Raw genomic sequence first — 25,594 nt, 5'->3', positions numbered from 1 at the left:
CAGGCATCGCCTGCAGGACACGTCCCTCGCCATCTGCCCCAAGGGGTGATCCGCCCACTCCTCCTACCACACAGGCTGTTGCTAGGATACAATAAGATGGTGGCTCTCAGACCCCTCTGTCAGCCATAAATATAGGGAGCGTTTGTGATGAAGCAGTTCTCACTGATAGCAAAACTGTAAACTGCTTAGCAGCAACTTTGTTCCAGAGGAATCAGCTATGGGGAAAGCCCTCTCTGGCTGCCTCTGGTCTAATGCGGGGGAAAAAGACAGCTCTGCAACGAACTGATGAAGGCACAACGAAAGTGCTTCCAGAAATTACGGGAGGAAGCACTTCCTATGGGAGAGGTCTTCCACAAACTTCCTGGAAGCACAGGTGTGGGGCCCGGCAGGGGCCACTAGGGATGGGCACGAAGGGGGATTGGTGGTACAGGGGACTGCGTGGGCAAAGGCAGGGCAGTGGCAACGGGAAAGTGCTTTTCCAACCATTCCTGCTCCAAAGGGCTCCTGGAAGAGCCCCAAATGCACACACACATCTAAACGTTGAAGAAAAAAGTACGAAGAAGGTGTGATACTGAAATGGCCCCCATCCCTTTCTATAAGGAGTGCCTCTGACATTCAATGCTGACTTGTTCATTAACTTAGGGTACAGTTACCACAGGGCTATCCTATGCCAGACCCAGAAGAATGCATCAAACTCAGTCCCCACCCTGAGGTGGTTTGCATTCCAGAAGGAGAGCAGGCAAATCATGCAATGGGGGGTGGCAGGGGCCAGCCATCCAACCATCCATCCATCTTTCTGTCCATCCATCCCCAGGGAAAGGGGTCCCCTGCGGGGGCTCAGAGGAGAGTTTCCCTTCCATGCATCCGAGAAGAAAGTATGAAGCCAGCATTCAGGACCGTCTGGACTCAGACCTCAGCCCACCCTCACCAGCTCCCTCAGCTCCATTCATGACGCCTAAACCCAATAAAGCTTCACAGCTCATTCCTCTTTCAGGAACATAACTGGGGCAACTCACTGGATTAAACAAATTTTTGAAATCCAGAATAAAGTATTACTGAGTCTCGATTTTTCCTCGGATGCCAATATGGCTCAGCAGAACATTATTACTGATCCTGTTTTTATTTAAAATGTTTGATATTTCACTCAGCATCAAATCTTGCATTCGTTGTGGTTTTGAAGAGAGTCTGTATTGATGTTATTTGTTACTGAAATTTTTTGGTGCTCCCTTAAACTGTATACCTGAGGCAAGTGCCTTCCTCGCCTCATCTTCCAAATCCCAGCCCTGCTCTTCTGCTTTCCTGCCCAGCCCCCACCACCAAATCTGCCCCTTGCCCAGGCCTGGGCTGACGCCACCCCTCCACAAAGCTCCCTCCTGGCACAACCGGGCAGCTGCTCCCTCCTGGCCTTGGACACCTGACTGAACTCCACCACCAAAGACCCTAATGGAGAAGGATTCTATCTTCCGATCTCTGGATCTTAGCTAGAACTTGGCACAGTATACAACTACAACAAAAACCTAGCAGTTGTTTGGTGAGCAAAGAAACGAATGAACGAATGAGATCCCAGAAGAGCGCTAACGGCTTCTAGAAACAAACATGAGAGGTCCTTCCCCAGATGCGGACTCACCAAGCATTCCAGAGGATGGGGGGTTGGGCTGAATCTCCTCCGGGGAGACTTCTTGAATGATGTCCCACAGCTCCCAAGGCATCTGGGGCCTGAGGATGTAAAAGGGCTGATCGGGATGAAGCTTGCGATAACTCTTATAGTTCTCAAAGAAGCTGTAGTCAGGGCTCTGGTACCACTGAAAGAGAAGGAAATGGTCTTCTCAAGGAGAGGGATGTGCCTTGGCTCAGAGCAGATTCCAGACTCCTCCACATCACAGCACTCACTTGATAGCACAGGGGACCCAGCACATAGACTATGCTCACAGGGGATTCTGAGCCTGGTGACCCTGGAACAGCCTCAGACTTCAGGATCATAATCTCTGGGAAAGCTGCCAGAGCTCAAAGGGGTCCTTGGCACCGTCTAACCCCACCTCTAAGGGGGCGAAAACTGGGGCACAGCTTGCCACATCTGGGGGTTCAAAGTCCCTGTCCTGACCCTGGCCAAATTCTGTTTTCAGGGAGATCAGTGCCACACTGCAGAGGCTGAGGTGGTGAGGGTACCAGGGGTCACCAGAGCCTGTCGGCAACTGCCGGGTCTGACTCCAGAATCAAGTGTCCCCAGAGGGTCCCCAAGCACCCCGTCCTTCTGCCCTAAAGCCATTCTCCTGTGGCACTGAAGCCACATCAGGGAGAGGCCAACCGACGTGCATGACAAACAGCAAGAGCGCCAATCTGGAGAGGCTGAGGAGCCAGCAGGCCCGAGACTTCTGTCGCCTTTCTGAAAGAGTGCCCCCTGCTTAGTAAACCAAGCCCTGGGACAGGCGACTTCCCCTCTCCACAGTCCAGTCTCCTCACCTGCAAAAGGGAAATAACCACGCTTCTACCTACTTCCCTGTGTTGTTACGAGAGTGAAATGGAAGAATTCTGGAGACCGGAAGTAGGTCAAGCATGGTGATTCTGTCATAGGAGTAAGAGTAACCATTGTCTATTCCTGCTGATCTGCATCAGAAATAACTGAATTAGGGGCACCTGGGTGGCTCAGTCAGTTGGGCATCCGACTTTGGCTCAGCTCAGAGCCTGCCTGCTTCGGATTCTGTGTCTCCCTCTCTCTCTGCCTCTCCCCTGCTCATGCTCTGTCTCTCTCTATCTCAAAAATAAATAAAAAACATTAAACAAATTAAAACATTTTTGAATTAGATGAACACAACCCCACTCCAGTGAGAAATTCGGGCCCTGTTACTCCTGATCCATACCATAATTAAGAGATGAAAACACGGCACCATGGGGCAGGGCACGGAGGGCACTGGTCTAGGACGGGAATACTTCTGTGCTGCTATTCTGGGTGAAGTGTGTTGTCCTCAAACTGAAAGAGCCAGTCCTCAGGGATGGCCCAGGTCAGCCATGACTCTCAAACCCAGGAACTCAGGGACATCTACAGGCAAACAGAAGACTCATCCCTACGTCCCATGGATACCCACTTACCTTTGGGATATCTGAATGGTAAACAGATGGGTCCCACACAATTAGGATTCCCTCGTTGTACAAACTGTCTTTGAGGAAGCGCCCTTCAGTGGTGACCAACTGCAAGAAGAAGCAGCAAACTGTCACCTGGATGTCGACATGTAAACATTCTGCTTGTGGTAGTAACTGACAGGTCACAAGTACCACCTGAGGCCCCAGGGCCCATGAGGCTTCTAAGTTTCGGTGCAGCACTTAAATTTCAATGACATATGAGATCAGCTGTCAACACTCACCCTTTAGGGCACATGTTGTCCAGGTGGAAACTGAGACGAACAAATGGCGGAAATCAAATCAAGAATTGTTTGACAATAAAAGCCAGAATCACAATAATCCCTCCCCACCTCGACCACTCACCATCACGAGGGGGAGACTAATCAGTGTCACTGCAGTGTCTCAAGAGTGACTATGGGAAGGTGGGTGGTCTGTGTACAACCCAGGGAACACCAACTTGTCATTGGCCTTGGAGGTCATTCAGCCATCTCGTCGCCCCCAAACCTCCCCCAAAGGTAGGAAGGCCCTGGAAGCCTGAAGAATATAACCCCACTTCCTCAACATATCTTTGAGACAAGAAATATTAGTGGTGGGGATTATGTAGTTGCACTGGGTGTCAAGGAGTCCCCAGACAGTCACAGGGGGCCAGGGTGAGTATGGCCATGAGGTGAGTGAGTGGTTAAGGGACAAATAATAGCAGGCCAAGCCAGGGAAGGGGGGTGTAGGGAGAGGGAAGGTGTCCCAGACAGAAAAAGCAATGTGTGCAAATCCCCAAATGTGAGATTATGTGAAAGAGACTGCTGGGCATCACCCAATATTCATCCCTTCTTTCTTCCTTGGAAACAAACATTTCTGCTTGCCTCAATACAGGGCTATCTAAAATAAAGACTACCTGAAATAAAAATGTCCCAGCTTCTCTTACAGCTAAGCATGGCCACGTGATAAAATTCTGGCCGAGGGTGTGGGAGCAAGTGTGACTTGCAGGAAGTGTCCTTAGAGGCAAAGGCATGCCTTTCCTTGTTCATTCCTCTTTCCTGCTGGCCCAAAGTAGATGTGATGGCTGGAGCTTCAGCAGTCATCTTGGACTGTGGAGTTGAAGCCACAGGACTGAAGGGCAAATACACAAGGTAGCAGGAGCCTGGGTTCCTGACACACTGGAACATCATAGCAGCCCTGAAATGTCTACCCTTGGACTTCTTTTACATGAGACAGAAATACATTTTTATCTTGTTAACCTAGTGTTGAGGGGTGGGAAGAGTGTTCCTGGCACTTATAGACAAACTTAGTTCTACTTGGTACAGTGAGGAGCTTGTCTGGGAATTGCAGGTTGTCCAGTGCAGCTAGGATACAAAGGGAGAGCTGGAAGGTACTAGAAAAACGTAAGCAGGGGTCCTGCCAGGGAGCTTAGGGTTTCTTCAGTAGATTATGGGACCCGTGAAGTCTTTTAAGTGAGAAGGATCTCAACAGACTAGTGTTCTGGAGTCTCTGGAGTTTCAGAGAAAGGAGACCAGGCAGAAGCTGCTGCTGTGGCCTAAGAAATGATGGAGAAGGAATGACGACAAAGAGTTACAACTGTCAGCTGTAGACCTGCAGACTCGTTGGGTGTTGAAAGTGAAGGAAAGGGGGCTAAGGGTGACTTCCAGACCTCGGGTCATTTCCTAAAATGGTAACATGGAAAGAAAAGCAATGGGCATGTGCCACTGGGGGCGAGGCAGGGATGTGAAGTTCAAGGATGAGACAACTGGCCTTGAGTTCCACAGCTGAGGACCACAGGAACTAGGAACCGAACCCACATCTTCTGACTTTAAGGGCAGTCCTCGGTCTGTGAGGAACATTGTTAAGTCCCGGCACAGATATTTAGTGCTGTGGTCCAAAGGCAGAGCAGGTGTCCCGACAAGCTGGTGGCAGGAAGGCCCAGAGAGCAGCGGCCAACCTCCCGCTGTTTTATACTTGTCTTCAGAATTCTACTGCTTCACTCCCTATTCCCATCCTTCTCCACCTCAAAGCAGCAGGTATATTGAGAGCATAAGTCTTTTCCTGAGCCATGCTTCTTTCTATGCAGAGTACTGACACCAGGTGATGTATGGGTACTCAGGAGGATTAGAGAGAACTGGAATTTTTAAGATGTCTCCAGCCCCTCTCCAGTAATCTTCTTAGTATATGAAGCAGGATGCAGGTGGAGCCAAGTTCTGGCACCCTAAGACTTTGCCACCATCTGTGACTTCACTGTCCTCAGAAATCCCAAGCGAGCTGCTCAAAAGTCTTCTCCTTTACGATAAAGGAGAACAACAACGATAGCAGCGGATGCCCTTTAATGATGTTTTACTACAAGCCAGGTACTTTTCATACAGTATCTCAGTTCATCTTCGCAAGAACCCCAGGAGGTAATTATTAATATGCTCATCTTATAAATAAGGAAATAGACACAGAGATGCTAAGAAACTCACCCAAGCCATCTTGCTAGTAAGCAAGGGGTCTGAACTAGAGCCCTTTTGTCTGGCTCCAGAGCCCATACTTCTGACCTACATACTACACTGCCTCCCACAAAGAGGGCAGGGGTGGGTCACCCTTGGGTCTTGGGAGGAGATGTCAAAGAAAGCATTTGATGAGGGACATAGACATGTCAATGGGAATGTTGCTTCTTGTGTGAGTTGTAGCAAGTCACAGCGGGAAGATCCTTGAGGGACGAGATCCAAATCTGTCATTTTCAGAGGGGTAAACTGAGTTCCGTAGAGAAAAGAGACTTGTCCAAGGCTACCAAGTGAGCTTGGGACAGAGCCAGAACCAGAGTCTAGAGGCTGGCTCCTCCCCGAGTGTCTGTTTTTCCCCCCACAAGGCTATATTCATAAACCACGAGGCCCTGAAATAAGTGAGCACACCAACAGGGGCCAGGCCACCCTCAGTTCTCACCACACATGGTAGGGAAATGGCCATTCACCCAAGCCACTTGATGAGGCAAATGACAAAGCAGGACAGTAAATGCTAGTTTATCCAGAGGAGGAACAGAAAGTGAACACAGCCAGGATCCATGCAGGGAGAGGGAAGAAACTAGCAAAGCACTCCTCAACCTTACATGGACCGGGCTCTGTACTTACCACACTAATTCTGCTGTGAGATTTAAAGATGTCCTCAAAGACAAGAGAGCCTCAAAACTGCTTGGGCAAGTGGGGCAATGCTTCATGTCTAACCCACTCTGTGGTCTTAGGAGGGCAGCTGCCCCTCTCCAGGCTAAGGTAGCTTATTTATAGGACATTATCACCCTGTAAGGCCCTGCATGACCAGCCATGCCTGGACAGCATCTCAGTCTGTCATGTTTTCAGCTGCAGCAGAAGGCACACGGGAGAGAATCAAAGTCTTTCCAAATGCTCCTGTACTTAACCTTGTGCAGAGTCTGACCTGAGTTCAAGGGATCCCAGGAGCCTCATGATGAGGAAAATAAGTCACTGCCATAGCAACGGAGCCCCAAGGAACACCTGCCAGGAAAAGGTTACACCAGGGAGATGGAAACCTGTTTAAAATACCCTCTCCAGTCACAGAGTAAGAAATGGTCACTGCGGAAAGTTAGAAAAGACAAGAATATACACATATATCTATATATGGAAGAATAAAAAAAATAACCCCAATCATTGCATTCTGCAGATCTTACCTGAATGGTTTTTATTCTTCCCAAATCTTTCTTCCCTCAGTTATGGACTGAACTTTGTATGTTGAAACCCTGACCCCCAACTGGACTATATTGGAGATAGGGCCTTCAGGGCAGTAATTAAGGTTAAATGAGGTCACAAGGATAGATCCCTAATCTGAGAAGATTGATATTCTTTTTTTTTTTAATTTTTTTTAACGTTTATTTATTTTTGAGACAGAGAGAGACAGAGCATGAACGGGGGAGGGTCAGAGAGAGGGAGACACAGAATCCGAAACAGGCTCCAGGCTCTGAGCTGTCAGCACAGAGCCCAACGCGGGGCTTGAACTCACGGACCGTGAGATCATGACCTGAGCCGAAGTCGGCCGCTCAACCGACTGAGCCACCCAGGCGCCCCGAAGATTGATATTCTTACAAGAAAAGGAAAAGATGCCAAAGATCTCTTTCTCTCCACATGCGCATAGGGGAAAGACCACATGAAGACATAGAGAGATGGTGGCCATTCACAGACCAGGAAGAGAGCCTTCATCAGAAACCAACCTTGATGGCACCTTGATCTTGTAGCTCTGGCCTCCAGAATTGTGAAAAAACAAATCTCTGTAGTTTAAGCCACCCTACCTGGTGGCTTGTTACCTGGTACTTTGTTATGCAGGCCTAGGAAACTAATATACTCTGTGTGTGTGTGTGTGTGTGTGTGTGTGTAGATACTGATATCTTAACTATAGAGTCTAGACTTAGTCGTTTTGTTAAACTCACACAGCAATTAAAGTCAATGTCTTCTTATTTATCCCTCACAGTATTTCCCAGACCCAGAGTATGAAAAGGAAGCTCTAAGGTTCCATAACTAGCCCAAGACCACACAGCCAGGAATGGATGGAGCTTGGATGCAAATCAAGGCCTGTCTGATCTTTTCCCACTGCACTAAACAACCTTCATTCAAAATAATAAGGGATAACAGAAGAAAGAGTGTGTTCTAGCTGATTTGCGAATTTGCCAGAGTCACAAAGGGGGTTAGTGCTATAGGGAGACAAACAAAGGGTGGTCAGAGTCTTGAGTAGATATGAGAAATGAAGTCTTGACCATGGTAAACTGGACCTGGACAGGAGGTGCCCAGGGCACCTCAAATGGAAAGCCACCAAGTCAGAGGGGCCTGAATTCTACCAGGCATCCCAGGAAGTCATCAAAAGAACCATAAGTATGGGGCGCCTGGGTGGCTCAGTCAGTTAAGTGGCCAAATCTTGATTTCAGCTCAGGTCATGATCTCAGGGTCATGAGATTGAGCTTCAAGTCGGGCTCTGCATTGGGCATGGAGCCTGTGTAAGAGTCTCTCTCTCTTCCTCTGTCCCTCTTCCCTGCTCGCTCTGTCTCTATGGAAAAAAAAAAAAAGCCCCTTTCTGGAAGGGTAGATGACAACCACTTCCTGCGTTTTATAAGTGGAGTATGAGGGGATCACTTATTTTTTGTCCTTTGCCTATGGGGTATCTGGCTAGTCACGCAAGAAAATTGATCTGGCTCTCGCTGCACTGCCCCAGAAGTAGGAGCTTGGGCAAAGATGGATCAATGCATTCATTATGTACTATGAAGTATTTAAATAAGAAAGCTGTCTCTAATCCAGAACACCGTGTATGCATATATTCAGGATAAAACGAATAATGATCAAACATTTAAAATGCAACAGATAAGTCTAGAATGAACTGGAATATCTTGTTATGCCAGAAGATACAGAGTGATAAGAAAAATGATAAGAGCATGTATGTCATGGGGAAACAAGAGCTAGCTTGAAGGAACTCCCACTGGCCAAATCTGAAACCATGTGAATGCGAAGGTAATTCGGAACACTGATGAATTACAAACCATTGAAAAAAAAAAATAAGGAATCCATGAGTTCTTACCAATAAAACATAGAGAAAGAAAGGAGAGGCGGGAGGGAGGAAATAAATGCGAGGAGGAGAAGTGAGGGTTACACTTACAGTAGAATTCTGAGTGCCAACCCAGTGATGCGGGGCAGGGAGAGCTATAGTTAGGAAGTACCATTTTGCAACCATCACAGTAAAGACTGGTTCAGGCAAAAGTGAGCCATGAATGTGAAATATAGGAGGAAATTTTGATGAGGAGTGGGACAGTGGCACAATATTCAAGTGTTCATCCACAGACCATAAAGGAAAAAGAATAAATGTTATGTGTATGTGTATCCCGATCCTGGACTGGCTCTTGTACTAAAAGAAAAAAAAAATGCCATAAAAGACATTATTAGGTCAATTAGGAAACAGATCTGTCTGAAATGCAGACAGATTAAAGTATGTTATCAGTGTAAATGTATGAAGTTCATAACTGTACTTTGGTTGAGTAAGACAATATTCTCATTCTTAGGAAATACAGACTGAAGTGTGTATTAACTTAGTCTGCTCAGGCTACTATAGCAAAATACCAGAAACTGGATGCCTTGAACAGCAGACATTTATTTCTCACAGTTCTGGAGGCTGGGTAGCCCAAGATTGAGGTACCAGCACATTTGGTTTCGCAGTGAGAACCCACATTGTGGCTTGCAAATGGCTGCTTTTCTCCATGTCCTCACCTGGTGGAATGAAAGTGAGCTCTGGTCTCTCTCTCTCTCCCTCCCTCTCTTTGTTCTTATCAGGACACTAATCCCATCATAGAGCCCCTACCCTCAAGACTTCATCTACATCCAGTCATCTCCCAAAAGCCCCACTGCCAAACACCATTGCACTGGAAGTCAGGGCTTCGACATATGAATTCAGGAGACACACATTCAGTTCATAACATTCTGTCCCTGGATCCTCCAAAATCACATCCTTCCAACATGCAAAATACATTAATTCCACCCAACATCCCGGATGCCTCAACTCACGCCAACATCAACTCTAAAGTCTAAAGTCCTGCGTCTCATGTAAATATCTAAATCACATAAGGGTGAGGTAGTTCATCCTGAAGCAAAACTCTTCCAGCTGTGAACCCATGAAAAGTTATGTCCTTCCAAAATACAATGGTGGGACAGCATAGGATGGACATTCCCATTCCCAAAGGGGGAAATCCGAAGGAAGGAAGAAAGAGGTAACAGGTCCCAAGGAAGGCCAAAACCTAGCAAAGTAAATCCCACTAGATGCAGAGGTTTGAGAAGAATCTTCTTTGGGGCTGGGCCTGGGTGGTTCAGTGGGTTAAGTGTCCGTATCTTGGTTTCAGCTCAGGTCATGATCTCACAGTTCATGGGTTTGAGTCCTGCATTGGGCTCTGTGCTCACAGTGCAGAGCCTGCTTGGTATTCTGTCTCCCCCTCTATCTCTGCCCCTCCCTGCTCTCTCTCTCAAAAATAATTAAATAAACATTTTAAAAAATCCTCTTTGGTTCAATGTCATGCCTCATGGACCCACTGGGGCCAGTCAGCAGTCATACCCCCAAGGCTCTGAGTAGCTGCCATCTGGCCTAATAAAACCACAGCAATGCCCCCCTCCCACCTTTGAAACCAAGGACGCAGCCCTGATGATTTCTGAATCACATTTGGGATCATACTTTTCCTGCTGCGAGGCACAATGACAGTTTGCAGCCAAAGAGCTCTGTGGTCTGGTCCTGTAGTATCTAAGAAGCCCAGGAGCCTTCCTCCACTTAGTCCTGTATCCGTTTCCTTCAGCTCAAGCTGGCAGTGTTTCTGCTGAGGTGGCTGATTAGGTCTGTGGTTCACACCCTTGCTGATCTCTTTATCAAATGGTCTTGGGCCACCCCTTAGTTTCCTCTTCAGAACAAGCTTTCTCATTTTTTTGCAGTATAGATAAGCCAAGAATTTTCCAAATCTTTAAGCTCTGTTTCCTTTTTGCTAAACAATTCCTTTTTAAATTCATTTTTCTCTACTCCTATCTCACTGAAAGCAGTCAGGAGAAACCAAGCTACTCCTTCAACATTTTGCTTAGAAATTACCTTAGATAAATATCCAATTTCTTTGCTCAAAAGTTCTACCTTCCACAAAACATTAGTACTCAGTCAAAATCTCTGCCACTTTATAATAAGGATCACTTTTTCTCCACTGTTCAATAACATGTTCCTCATTTCCACCCGAGATCTCACCAGAATGGCCTTTATCATACATATACCTGCCAGCATTCTGTTCACGATTATTTCCATATTCTCTAGAAAGATAGAAGCTATCTCTCCAGCTCCCATCTTTTTTAACTTTTAATGTTTATTTTTGAGAGAGAGAGAGAGAGAGAGAGAGCGCGCACATGTGCACAAGCAGGGGAGGGGCAGAGAGCGAAGGAGACAGAGGATCCGAAGCAGGCTCTTCACTGACGGCAGTGAGCCTGATGTGAGTCTCAAACTCAGGAACCATGAGATCACAACCTGAGCCAAAATCAGATGCTCAACCAACTGAGCCACCCAGGCACCCTGGCTCTCCTCTTTTCGAGTCCTCACCAGAATGTCCCTTAGCATCTTTAGTTCTAGCATGCCCTCCAGATCTCCTCCAGCTTCTGTCAATTGCCCAGTTCTAAAGCCACTACACATTGTTAGGTTTTTCTTATAGCTGCACCCCACTTCTCAGTACCAACAAATCTTAGCTCAGGCTGCTACGACACAATACCATAGACTGGATGGCTTAAGCGACAGGCATTTACTTCTCATGGTTCTAGAGGCTGGGGAAGTCCAAGGTCAAGGCGCCAGAAGATTTGGTTCCTGGTAGAGCTGCCCATCCTGGCTTGTAGACAGCCACCTTCCTCACATGGCAGATATATCACGGGGACCCACACTCAAGACCTCATCGAAATAAATTTATCTCTGAAAGACCCCATCCCAAATACAATCACATTGAAGGTTAGAGCTTCAACAAATGAGTTGATATAGTGGGGGGGAGGGGCATAAACTTTCTGTCCTTAGGGATTAATGTCTATAATATATACAACTTACTCTCAAATGAAAACCTATTCTGAAGAATGAAAAGAGCAGATGATACAGCAATGGGGTAAAATGAAAAAGTAATAGGGTCTGGATAAAGGCTATACAGGCAATCTTGGTTTTGGTCATATTATTGCAACTTTGCTGAAAGTTTCAAGTATTTGCAAATACAAAGCTCAAAAAAAATTTTTAAAGGAATTTGGAGAAGTTTGGAGGCAGTCCACTGAAGGAGCAGAAGGTTCTCTGGACTATACTTTACCCAACAAATATTTATTGCACACTGACTATATAATGGGCACTGGTCCAGGCATTTGGGTTTAAGAGTGAACCAAACAGACAAACAAACACGCCTCCTCTTGGAGCCCATACGCCATGGTGGGAGAGCCAGGCAATAAATGAGATGGATAACCAGGATGATGGTAGAGATAGGCGTGGACTGGGAAGGTACCAGCAGGGAGCCAGGGAAGAGCCTGACCCAGCTGTGACGAGGCCTTCATCCTGCACGGGTCTGCCATTACCCTATGTGGGTTGTGTGGACCACCTTTTCTTCCTGGGCCTCAGTCATCCTGTTTGGAAAATGAAATGACCCCACAAGATCGTGGGCTCCACAAACACAGGGAACACGTCTGTCTCTGTTTTACTGCTGTTGCGGGCTGCTGAATTCCAGCTCCCTTCACAGAGGCTGGCACAGAGCAGGTAATCAATGAGAATTTGTGGCATGAATTCATGGCTAGTTGATCTCCAAAGTCCTTTTACGCCCTGTGAATTCCAATATGAAGGATGTCCTATCACATCAGACATCACACCGGATTCTGTAGACATTAAAAGGATAATGAGGGAATATTATGAACAACTTTAGGCCAATAAATTCAATAACTCAGAAGAAATGAACAAATGCCTTGAAAGACACAAACTACCAAAGCTCAGTCAAGAAGGAACAAGTAACACGATTAGCCCTAAGTCTATTAAAGAAATTGAATTTGTAGCTAAAAAAAACTTCCCACATGGTAAATTATAGGTCCAGATGGCTTTATTGGCAAAACCTACCAAAATTCAAAAAGAAAAAAAAAAAGAAAAAGAAGAATACTAGTTCTACACAAACTCTTCCAGAAAATTGGCAAACGAACCTCGATCCAAATCCCACCTGTAACGTTTCCTTTCTGCTCTCCCCTGAGCAACTCACTGAGACTCTTTGAGCCTTGGTGTCCCCACTGAAATGGCCTCACTGAAATGGTGCTCATACCAACCTGGGCCTGAAACAAGTATTGAACAAGTGGCCCAGGCTATGGTCTCAGGATAAGCCCCTGTATGTGATCAGAGAATGTCCCAGTTGAAATCCAATCAGCACACATTCTGGCCATGCACGTGATGTCGCCTTTCTCTCCCCAGCCTGGAAGAACTTCGTAGGCAAACCTACCATAGCCTTAAATTAAAATATTTCCAGGATGGGGTTTACCTCTTCACTAATCATCTGGAAGAGATGCCTAAGAAGGGGGCAGCCTCCCAGATCCAAGAGACTTTGCAGGGCTCCTCCGTGTTCTCTCTTCTCGATCGCTGCCGCCTACCAGTCTGGAGATCATACTTATTCTCTCCGAGGTCATACTCTCCAACCCCAAAGTGGCCAGCATGGCCTGGAAATCCTGCTCTGTTCCTCTAGCTGGCCCCTTCCTCTGCTCTCCTCTTTGCTTTCTTTGCTTAAACCTCCTCTACGGAAATCCCTCTTCCCCTCAGCCTCCCTACAAAAAGCCTCCTTTTCTTTACATCCTCCTTTGCAGAGAAAAAAGAAGCCCTTTCGTCCTTCCACTATAAACCACCTCCAGCTACACTTTTCCTAGGCTTCTTCCCTTCTGACTCCGTCCTATGGGGCTTGATCCTCAACTGGGCTTTGGATCAACTCCCTCCTCCCCATGATTTACTTACTATCGCCTCTTTTTACTATATTCACTTCCTCCATTAACTGGTTTCTCCTCACTGACTTCAAAACACTTTTTATTGTGGTAAAATACAACATAAAATGATCCATTTTAACCATTTTTAAGCGTACAGCACAGTGACATGAAGTCAATTCATGCTGTTACACAACCATCGCCACCCTCCATCTACACAACTTCCCAAACTGAAACTCTACACCCATTAAACAATAATTCCTCCTCCCCGCCCCAGGATCCAGAAACCACTGTTCTACTTTCTGTCTCTATGAATTTGACTCCTCTAGGAACCTCATGTAAGCGTAACCACATAGCATGTGCCCTCTTGTGACCCTCTTCCCACTGTCTTTTAAACGTACTCCATTCTCTCCACTCTAAAGAATGAGAAGAACAGAAACTGGTCCTGGAGCCTTCGACCCTCTACAGCTATCGTCCTACTTCACTTCTGCCCTTCAGAGCCAGCCTTCTTGAAAGAACTATCCACATTTGCCTTTCCCACTCACCCTTGACCCTATGCTCCAATGTGGTTTCTGGCTTCACCACTCTCCCCGACAGCTGCTGTTGAAGGTGCTGGGTGGCCTCGCTTTTGCCAACGAGAGAAGAGGGCTTTTCAATCTTTACCTCTGTTGGCCTCAGCAGAGACAGTGCTGATTACCTCCTCTTTCTATTTTTGTTACCCAAAGCCCTGCGTAGAACTTCTGCCTACACCCTGTCCCTCATGCTCTCATCCGGCCCCGCTGTTGCATCGCCTCACAGATAAAGATGACTCGCAAATTCCCACGTCCGGCCCAGAGCCCTCCACTGAACTCCAGCCCCCTCTGTACAGCTGCCTGCTTGACATCTCTTCACAGGTATCTACCAGGCAGCTCCGATCAACCCTATCCAGAGCCACGGTTTCTATCCTACCCTCCTCTCTGACCCTAGCCCTCACAACCCAAAACATCTTCAAGTTACTTACAATCCCTGTGACTTCTGGCCGGCCAGCCACACAAGCCCGGTACCACCTGCTGCCCCTCTCCCTTCACCCCTCACTAACACCTGTGGACCACAGATGCCAAATAGCTCTTGAACCTGTTCTGTTCCCACCCTCCCCCTCATTTCTATTCTGCGGCAACTACCGGCATTTCATTAACTGTGGCGAACTGTGCCTCCTAACTGTGCCTCTCTCCACGCGCTGCAGGGCCTCTGCTCAGATGGATGCCGGCGACATTTGCCAAGTGCAAGTCTGGTCATGCCGCCGAGGATACTCCTGACCACAGCGCCTTGGCTCGGAGCACCCTTACCTTCAGCCTCAGCGCCCACCATACCCCCATGCGCATTACTCCCTCCCCGGGCCCTCGCCTTCCCCTGCCCCCTTCCACACATGGCCTTACCCAGGCTGTTGCCTCTTCGTGAGAGGCCCCAGCCCTTCTCATCCTCTACACCTACACAGCTGTGTCACCTCCTCGCAACTCCTGATATCCCTGATCAGGGAAAATTTCCCTGTGTGAGCCCTGGTAGCACTTTGATCCTGTCCTCTGCAGTTCTCTGTAGCAACTTTCTATGTCCCTGCATGACGATTGTATCTGTAGGCAGCACATGAAAGGGCCCACTGTATCCCCCAAGCCCATCTCAGTGTCTGCCCACGTAAACGTAAGAGTGGCCATCATCCATCGATGTATGTGCCGGGTACGAGGCGCTCGGTATGGTCTTCTGGCTTATTCCCCATAACGACCTTGTGCTGTGAGGAAGGTACTATTATCCTCCCCTCTCCACAGAGGAACAGACGGAGGAGGCTTAAGTAACTTCCACATGATCATTTAGTCACTACGAAGCAGAGCGGGTTTCAACCCTAGGCAGCTCTACATACCGCCTCCTACCTTCCACTCAGTACTGCCCATAGTTGTGAAAGGGGACGATGGGAGGGAGAGAAGGAAGCAGAATAAACATCTCTCCTGGATATTCAGGAACCATCTTACATAGAAGAACAGGTTAAGCCTTAGCACTTCCTGAGGTGCCCTCCAGCTCCAGGATTTCTTGGACAGGGTTACAAGAAGGAAAAGGAGAAAGAAGGAAAATCTCGTCCCAACTCCTCTGCCTGATTTCCTAGATTTGGCAGGGTCCAAGCAGCCAGGAAGTTATAGCCTCATCTCCCTCTACAGGGCAACACAAATCCATACCCCACCCCCACGATAGCCAGATCTGTCTGAATGTCTCCTTCATTTCCTATCGGCATCTCTGTCCTGCCGATACCACTTTTTAGAATGCCTCCTTATCACTATTTCTCCAAATCCTGCCCATCTTTCAAAGTCTAGCTCTGATGCCATGTGCTTCAGGAAGCCCCTGCTGACCATTCTATTTTTTTTTAATCTGCCCTCTTATAGTTTATAACAAAAGTAGACTCGAACCCAAAGTATAAGGTTAAATAATAAATAGGAACTGAAAGCACTTAGAGTCTACTGAGGATAGAACAGTGACAGAAAGTGACATCATCATCAAGGGATTTGAGTAAGAATGGAAAACAAGATGGCACCCACTTGCAAAGAAGTTCAGTTCATCAATCCTAGTTCCCTCATAAAAAGGTTCCTAGGAGTGTGGGCCTCAAATGGAAAGTGGGCCGTGTAGGAGGCAGCTTCTGCCCAGCTGGGGAGTTCCTCAAGGGCAGGCAGTGAAGAGATCACTGTCTGAGAAAAACAGAAGTGGAGCCCTGGCAGAGGAGTGGAGAAATGCAGACCTCCTGCAACACTGCAGAAAGGGCATGATGATCACCCCAGAATGCACTCCATGCCCACGGAGTCCCAGGCAACGGACAGAGTCTAAACACTGACGTAAAACAGCCAAAGTCTTTGTGTTTACTCAGAGAACAGAAAACACTGACGGTCATGAGTGAGGTGAATGGGTGTCCAGATGTCTCATGCTAGTTTTGATACTCATGTCTTCCAGTTTTTTGGGGTTTTTTGAAACCACTAATTAAAATCTATTAACAGAACTCTGTGGCAAGAGTATGTCTCCAGTTTCTATTCGTTTTGAGAAATCAGCATATGCTACCTGGAAATACTTCAGGAAGCCAATTATCTAGGGGAATGCATGAGGTAATACATGAATTCTAACGCCATATAACACATAATCATGTGGTGATGGTGTCTTTCAATATTTGGAGACTATTTCACAGCTTACGAAACACGTCCACATTCTTGCTTCACTTACTTTTCACAGCAGCCCTCACTGTCTGATATTCTCTGCTACGTTGTCCCTCATGCAATACTCCGGATATAACCTGGCAGCTACGGGGACTGCATAACTCTGTTTTCTCTGGGCACTGGACACCTCCGTTAATACAAACTAATGCCCCGGGAGCTTTTCACGAACACATCACCAGGTTGGGTCTTGGGATCACTGTCTTCTCCTTCTCCAGTGAGGAATCCAGGACTCAGGAAGGTCATGGGACTTAATTCATTTGGCATCTTGGATGTGCTCGTAGCAGATGGGTTCTACGTTAGAGCCCATCCTGTGGTCCTTCCCTCACTCCAGAGCCGCACAGAAGAAATTTTACCTGAGAATTCATCAGGCGAATAGTGGTTTTCGTGCCCACATCTTGTTGGAAATTGGCTGTGGGCGCCCCATTAAATCTCAGGACTGCGTCATGATCATCTATAAACCACAAGGAAACAGAAAAGAGGCGATGAGCACCAGCAACATGAAGAAACAGAGAATGGTCTGGAGGGAGAGAGGGCAGGAGGAAGGGGAGGGGTGAGAGAATAACACTTCCCAATCTTTATCCCATCAGGACACACAGGTGGAAAGGGTCACATGCGTATGGGGCAATCAGGTACAGTTTGCAGACGGAGAGGACCACCTGTCCGCCCGGCCACGGAGAAAGCTAAGGAGGCTCATATTGCGGCATCCCTGAAATCCACTCAATGGTTCCAGTGTGCCTGGGCGCAACAGAAAAGTGAACGGGGCCAGTGTGCTACCGAAAGCGCAATCACTGTTCCAGCTACCAAAGGAGCAAACCAAATAATCTTTTGGTATTACCAGTAGGTCATACTTCTCAATCCCTGTCAGAAAAACAAAGACTCTACCGTAATCTCAGGGTAACCCACGAGTGCAAAGTCCCCGTAGCACTCTGAAAAGCTTGCAGTGCTCAGGGAATTGGAAGCATTTATTATGGCACCCAAGACACCTCCCTAAGTGTTCCATTAGGAACCTGAGGCCCAAAGAAGGGTCACAAACCTGGGTGGTGGCAGAGACGGAACAGCAGGTCGTAGATCTAAACTGAACCCCACATTTCTTATTTAAAAAGAAAACCTCTTTGGGGTACCTGGGTGGCTCAGTCGGTTGAGCATCCAACTCTTAGTTTCGACACAGGTCATGATCTCACGGTTCATGAGATCAAGCCTCGTGTCTGAGATCGAGCTCTGTGTCATCGGGCTCTGTGCGAACAGCACAGAACCTGTTTGGGATTCTCTCTCTCCCTCTCTCTGCCCCTCCCCCATGCTCGCACATGCATTTGCTGTCTGTCTCTCTCAAAATAAACAAATAAACTTTAAAAATACTAAAATAAATGAAAAAAAAAAGCCTCTTTGTCAGAAGCAATGTCTTAAACCCAGGCAAGATCAAACAGGACATGTTTTTAAAAATCCATTCACTCCCTGTCTCTAGTTCCCCGTCCTTGTAGCTGTTTCAGCAGAGCTTGGAAGACCTGGAGAAGTTTCTCTATGTGGCACTGACCAATCTCATGGAGGAGAGAACTAATGACGTTTAAGATCTATCCCAACCCTGAGCCAACCTCCTATGAGCTCATCCCATTTTACTTGATCAAGCAAGTTTGGGGTTCACCCGTAAAATCTGCACAGGGTTTGGAGGTCAGCCCGATTCTCTGCTGTTGTATTTCCCTCCTTGTGGGAAATTTATTTGGGGTGGTTCGTCATCCACAGAGGTGGCATCAAAAGGTGGAGGGGGCGGGACAATACAAGACGATCCGAAAGAAGAATACCCATAGAGTAAAGGGATGAAATCCTCCCTCTTTATTTCAATTCTAATTTAGGTCTTAAGCCTCAGGAGTCTAGACATCTCAGCCACAAAAACAACCTGATCTTAATCCTAGGACAAATTTTATCCAAATGGGCTTGGAAGTTACATGACATGTCCATAGTCCGCACTTTATCAGCTTACAGGGCAGTCATACTGAACTGCAAATAGGGCAGAAGGCGTATCTTTACACAACTCAGATTGCAACACATTTGGCAGAACTGGTCACTGGCTTCAAAAGTGACTGGCGGTAATCACACCAGAAACGTAGATGCATCAGGAACTTGACTTAGTCAGCTCCCCCATTTCACAGGCGAGCAAACGACTAATCTGAGCACCCCAGTACCAAAAAAATGACAAACTCAGATGGAGTAACTGAGAATTGAATAAAAGGACTATTTCCAAAGTTCTGGGTAGAATTTACTTTTTTTTTTAAGTTTCGTTATTTATTTTTGAGAGAGACAGAGACAGCACGAGTGGGGGAGGAGCAGAGAAAGAGAGGGAGACTGAGAATTCCGAGCAGGCTCCGCGCTGTCCGCACAGAGTCCGACAGGGGGCTCGAACTCACCAACCCGTGAGATCATGACCGGAGCCAAAACCAAGAGTCAGATGCTTAACTGACTGAGCCACCCAGGCACCCGGCAGGTAGAAGTTAAAGAAATCAACAAGGAATGGGCGAAACCCCAGGGATGGCCACAGTGGGAGCCATTCCTACCCTTGCACCTAACGTGGCAAGCAGAGCAGAGGCCCTGAACTGAAGAAGGCCACCTGTCGGGACTGGTGGCTGTTAGGAGAATACAGCTACTGCTAATGTCTAGGCAGTGAGAAGGGAATCGATTCCTCAACCTCTCTCTCCTCCTTGCCTCTGATTTCTCGGCCTGAGGGTAAAGAGAGAGAGCAGGGCTCAGAGACAGAGAGGGCTGCTTGAAAGGAGCTGAACTTTTAGTCGGGGAGAGAAGCAGTCTGTGGTTATTCTGCACGGATAGAGCTGGGGGCGGGGGGGCAGGGGGGACAGGCACTCCGACTTCACTCTCTCCCTTCTCAGTTTTACAGCAGCACTTGTATTGTCCAGTCCCAAATAAAAGCCAGAGGAGAAGGAAGCCCAGCTGACACGGTCCCAAATGTAAATTCCCAGGGCACAGAGTCAGACAGGAAAAGGAAGAGAGTGGGTCTGGAGGGCTAAATGGAGAACACCCAGCACCAGAGGCTTAGGATACATCCTTGGTATTGACCATCAGGAAACAACATGTTTTTGTTCATTCAACAAATACTGACTAAGCACCTACTTCTGTCGGGCACAGTTCTAGGTGTTAGAGACAATGGCCGTGAGCAAGAAAGATAATAAGGTCCTTGCCCTTAGACCTTAGATCTTGTAATCTACTGCAAGGAGGAAACCAATAAATGAGCCCAGCAACCTCTACTCAAGATAATTACAGACTGTGATTAATACTATGGCACAGATAAAGTGAGCTGTGTAACAGGGGCCCTGAAGGGATCTCCTTTGTATGGTGTGATGATTTGGGACATGCTGCTGCCATCCAAAGGGAGGCCAGGCACAAGAAGGGTTTAGGGGAGTATATTTCAGCCAGAGGGTGCAGCACTGTGGGGACCCTAAGGAGAGTAAGGACTTGTCTGGAGACGAGTGAGGTGAGAGAAAGAAAAGATGCGTTAAAGAAGCTGGCAGGAACCCGGCCACACAGGCTGTGGAGGCCACAGGTATGAAGTCTGGATTTTATTCTAAGGAAGAAAAAAAAAAAATCAATCAAAGAAGAAAACTTTAAAACAGGCCACTAAATTGGGCTCATAAAGAAAGAGGACAGCATCCTCATTTGCCAAAACAGTGCTTTGCTGGTGAAGGCGAAGAAGTTCTGAAATCAAATAGGCCTCCAGGAAGTCGCCAGGAAAAATCCACAGCTACTGGGAGCCCAGCAAATGAGCCCTGCAAGGGGAAGGCTGCAGAAAACAGGGGCCACCACTTCTGTTTAACTTAGAATGAGAGAAAGAGAGGGACCCAAATTAGAAAATGAAGAAATAAATGCACCACCATATGCTCAGGATATAACTGCATGCCAAGAATATTCAACAGAATCAGCTCATTAGTAAATTCATCAATACACCAAAATCTACTGCCTCCAGGTATAGTAACTCTAAATAGCTGGAAATAATAATGAAAGAAATTTTATCATAGTTTAGACCAACCTCTTTGTGTATTTTCAAATGAACTTAATAAATCATGTAAGCATATTTGGAAGGCTGAATTCTGGTTCTGGTCAGGAAAACTAGATATAATACACATCAGGGCGAGGAAATTATGGCCTGAAGGCCAAAACTGGCCCATTCTCTGTTTTGCAAATAAAGTTTTATTGGAACATAATGAGGTTCATTCATTTACTACTGTCTAGTTTGCTTTTCCACTACAACCGCAGAGTTGAGTAGCTGTGAGAGACACTCTATGGCCTCAAAACCAAAAATATTTGCTGTCCAGCCCTTCATGGGAAATGTCTGCCGATCCCCGATACAAACAATCATACCTTCTGAGCTACACAATCCAGGGATGTCTTCTCAGTCCTCACTCTGCACAAGAACTCCATCTGCCCAGAATCTGCCCAAACTCCACTCCCCTCGCCTTGCATATGACACACACCCAGTTCTCCCTGTTCCTTCTCACTGGCCTTCTGAATGTCTCTGCCTTCCCTGTTCTTTCTCCACCTCTTAATGTTTATTTATTTTTGAGAGCGAGAGAGACAGAGTGTGAGCAGGGGAGGGGCAGAGAGAGAGGGAGACACAGAATCTGAAGCGGGCTCCAGGCTCTGAGCTGTCAGCACAGAGCCCGATGCAGGGCTCGAACTCACAAACCACGAGATCATGACCTGAGCTGAAGTCGGACGCTCAACCGACTGAGCCACCCAGGCGCCCCTCTCCATCTCTTGAATGTATACTTTCTCTAGGTTTTCTCCTCAGCCCTCTCCTGGACTAAACTATCACCTCAGCACAAAGGACTCCTCAATCTGATCTCCCACCCTGACCCTTCCCCCGAATCAAATACCGAATCACATAGGTATCTACCCAGGGAATTGACAAACACATCAGACTCAGCATTTCCAAGACAGTACCTGTCTTCCTCTAGAAGCAGGCTCCCCTGTGATAGGAGACAGCCCGCTCCCAGGCTAGAAACTCTGGCTCCTGCTGATCACTCAAGGTCATTTCTAGTTAGACACCAGTTTCTGCCTCTTCTCAAGTCAGACCCACCACCACGATCACCACTCAGACAATCCTGGCACTTCTCCCCCGGAAGTTCTCAACTAGAATGCCCTTCTATGGGAGAGCAAGTAAGTGAGAATATGAAGGGATTTTTTTTTAAGCTGATAAGGGATTCATCACATCAAAATTTTTATTTTATGTTTTATTTGAGAGAGAGAGAGAGAGAGTGAGTGAGCGGGAGAGGGGCAGAGAGAGAGAATCTCAAGCAGGTTCCATGTTGAGCATGGAGCCCGAGGTGGGGCTCAATCCCACGACCCTGGAACCTGAGAGTTGGACACTCAACCGACTGAGCTATCCAGGCACCCTGTTGTCTCTGTTTTAAATATTGCTATTCTGCAGAAGATCTTGTTAGAAAAGTGAGTCCTGTCACTACCAATAAGCACAACACTATAATGGAGATTTAAAAATAATAGAAGCACTGATTCCTACTGTATCTTCAGGTCCTGAGATTCTGTAATTTTACTGATTACATGAGGACTAATTGTCTCTTTTGGCCTCACCTACCTGAATAATTTTCAGCCTTTCTGTTTGAAAACCATTACTGGAGTAGGAATTCTTAACCTGGGGACTATGGACCAACTTCAGGGGATTCATGAATCCCTAAAATCATGTGCAAAATACCTGTGGGTTAGGTGTGTGTGTGTGTGTGTGTGTGTGTGTGTGTGTGTGTGTATTAAATCAGTCTACGCGTTTTTTCAGAGAGAAAGTCCATAGCTTCCAGCCAATTATTCTTAGAGGTCTCTGTGACCCCACAAGGTTAAAAGTCAGAATCTATCAATTTGCTTTTTTAAGAAATCCTTCACAGTTAATAAAGATGGAAAGCATGTCCATATTTATAAACATGTGTGCAACACAAAGAAATGCAGTTGCTTTAGGCTCCTTAGTTCCCTTATTTGGAGAGAATGTGTTTTCCATCCTTGTGAAATGAATCAGGCTAAAGAAAGCAAAGCACAGGAAGCCTTCCTCTTCTGTCAGGCTCTGGAAGGTCCTGGAGCAGGTGAGGTCATATGTCTCCTTTTTTATTCCCTGCACATAACTGCCAGGAAAAATGGTCTGAAAGGCTCTCAAAGGAAGAAAAGTATACCCAAATGGGATTCTCTGCAGCAGAAAGAAGTGGTGAGATCACATTTTGTGCTTCCCCAAATAGTCAGTACTTCCTAATAAAAGCTGCCAAGGTGACTGGCCCCACCCCCACTTCTGCTTTTGCCTTTCTGGTTTCTTTGGGGCTGTGTTTTCTAAAAACTTGGTGTGGAGGTTTTTTGTTCATCCATAATGGATCCTTTCCTTCATCCTTTCTTTCTTCCTGATTTTTGCTCTGTAGTGGTCATGTTTAGAATATCCCAGGTGCTAGCTGATGCTCTTTTTCACGTGAAATCATCACTGTCTGCCGGGGCAGAATTGTGTTGCGGTTTCAGGGAGAGCCCGATACTTCTATGAACTGGAACTGCCTGTATTTTTATGTACTCCATACAAGTTTGGAGTGATTTGCATAAACGTGAGAATAACCTTTTTCTATAGACTAGAGTTATAGTTTCAAGTGTGTATTTCCCTGGAAAAACTTTGATCTTGAGACGTAACAAAAATTGCACGTTGGACTTCAAATGTTCTGCTTTTTAATAGGGCATCTCCTCTGGGCATTTAGCCTAACAAATGTTTTAAGGAATTCATTCATTCTTTACAAACTTTTTTTTAAGTTTATTTTTTTTATCTTGAGAGAGAGAGCAGGAAGGCTGACAGGGAGAGAGAGAGAATCCCAGGCAGGCTCAGCACTGTCAGCACCGACCCCGATGCGGGGCTCGATCTCAAGAACTGTGAGATCATGACCTGAGCCGAAATCAAGAGTCAGACGCTTGACTGAGCCACCCGGGCGTCCCTCATTCATTCTTTTATTCCTTCACGGATCTATCAACAACACAGAGCAGGAGCTTAGAATACAGAGGGGAAAGAGAGGGGGTAGGCCTTTTGCTGAAGGCCTGGGAGCATCAGGCAGCATGCCTCGCCCATAGCCTTCCCACTCTACCTGGAATCTGTCCAGCTATTTCTCCACTATTGAACATATTGGATGGTTTCAAATGGTTTGCTCTTACACACTGCACCACTAACAGGGGTTTTGAGCGGATAACTTAAGTGACTAGAGGGGAAATATCCACAGCAGTGGGTCCAGAAGACCAAACAAAGTAAGGTAAGTTTCATGGCTCCTTTTGCGTCCTTGTAAAACTGTTTGCCCGAGGGATTGTGATAATGTGCCGTGTCTCCAGCCTCAAACCTCAAACCAGCCAATGGTGGGCACAGTAATTCTCAAATAATTTTGATACACATATATGTAAGGTCTCTTAGAGTTGTTTGCATTTTCATTTGAAGCAATAGCATACTTCTAAAACATCATAACCAACAGGGATAACGCTTACTGGGCACCTGCTGTGTGCCCAGCGTGCCTTGCTTTTTAATCCTCCCAGTAATCCCGTGACATCGGGACAATTACTGTTCCCATTCAACTGATGAGCTAAGTATTGGGGCTCAGAGATTACACAACTGATAAACAAACCGGGTCCTTTGACTCAAAGGCCTGGAAACTCATCCTCTCTGCTCTTGCACCTATAGTGGTCATAGCTTTATAATAAAATTTGGCAGGGGCACCTGGGTGCCTCAGTAGGTTGCGTGTTCAGCTCAGGTCATGATCCCAGGGTTGTGGGAGCGAGCCCTGCGTTGGGCTCAGCACTGAGCGCAGAGACTGGCAGAGACTGCTTAAGATTTTCTCTCTTTCCCTCAGCCCCTCCCTCCCCCCTGCTCATGCTCTCTCTCTAAAATGAAATTAATCCATTAATCAGTAAAAAAGAGACAAGCAAAGCTGCTCTCGTTGATAAAGATGCTGGCAGCCTGGATCCCCACCCTTTCAGCTGCCCTGCGGTACCTCTGACTCATACAAGAAGGCCGAAAAAACACTGTTGTGGGCCCACTCTGCCAGTCCACGGAGCCACACGTGGGCCCCTCCTCTCCAGTCCCGCCCACATGCCCAGCTCCACGGGGGCACTGGCTGCTCAGCTCACCTTAACACCCCAGAACCCACCTATTTCTCGGCCGAGCTGGGAGGACTTCAGAGATCCTGCCGATGAGACCACAGCGCACGTGCCCCATGGCCCAGCCTTGGTCCTAATGTTCTCCTTGGGCAGGAAGCCTTCCCACTCGGAGGTGTTGAAGGGAAAATCTGTGACCTCTACCATGGAGACGTTCACACGTTCCCGGAGGTGGCAGTGCAGGGCCTCGGCACTCAACTTGACCCCCGGCCCTGGCCCCTTATAGGACACTTTATACTTGTTCATATTCAGGTAGTTCCTCCAGATCTTCTGCAGCCTGGGGATGAGGTTTTTGGAAGAGCTGTCCTTGTTCCACACCTGGAAGGAGGCCTCCGGCTTGGCCTTGGCTGGGCCCCGGGGGCTGCTGAGGGCCTGGCTGCCCCTGTGGGGGTCCTGGGTGCTGCTTGAAGTCTCAGCCTGTTTCTCCAGACCTCTCAACACCTGGAAATCCTTGCTTTGCAACTTAAGGGCATCATAGTAAGTCCCTTTCTTCTTCTCCTTCCACACACAGATGATTGCAAACAGCAGAAAGGCCAGCACACAGCAGCTGAACTTTTTCTTCAAGTTGGCGTGAATCATAATGAAAGATGTGCTCAAGGTAGCCACTCTGTTCTGAGCAGGAAACAGGCCTAAAAGAGGTAAGACGAGGCAAAAATTTTGTTT

At 47.1% G+C, this 25,594-nt stretch overlaps 1 protein-coding gene across 6 annotated transcripts in view; it reads right to left on the bottom strand.

The window, feature by feature from the left end:
- Window positions 1-25,594, bottom strand: part of ST6GAL1 (ST6 beta-galactoside alpha-2,6-sialyltransferase 1) — a 120,917-nt gene that overhangs the window by 3,542 nt on the left and 91,781 nt on the right. For all 6 annotated transcript variants that reach the window (XM_047099533.1, XM_047099531.1, XM_047099532.1 and 3 more), the window contains 4 exons: window positions 24,925-25,560; window positions 17,119-17,216; window positions 3,088-3,186; window positions 1,628-1,802 (listed from right to left, as the gene is read on the bottom strand). In XM_047099533.1, coding sequence (XP_046955489.1) covers window positions 1,628-1,802; window positions 3,088-3,186; window positions 17,119-17,216; window positions 24,925-25,510 — 958 coding nt within the window. In that variant the 5' untranslated portion in view covers window positions 25,511-25,560. The remainder of the gene's footprint in view (window positions 1-1,627; window positions 1,803-3,087; window positions 3,187-17,118; window positions 17,217-24,924; window positions 25,561-25,594) is intronic.

The sequence above is a fragment of the Lynx rufus genome, unplaced genomic scaffold (assembly GCF_022079265.1).
Source record: "Lynx rufus isolate CCGP_SWC_20201006 ecotype Redwood Valley unplaced genomic scaffold, mLynRuf1.p SCAF_5, whole genome shotgun sequence".
NCBI lineage: Eukaryota > Metazoa > Chordata > Mammalia > Carnivora > Felidae > Lynx > Lynx rufus.
Note: the sequence above shows the minus strand (reverse complement) of the source record. Positions and strands in the feature narration are given on the sequence as shown.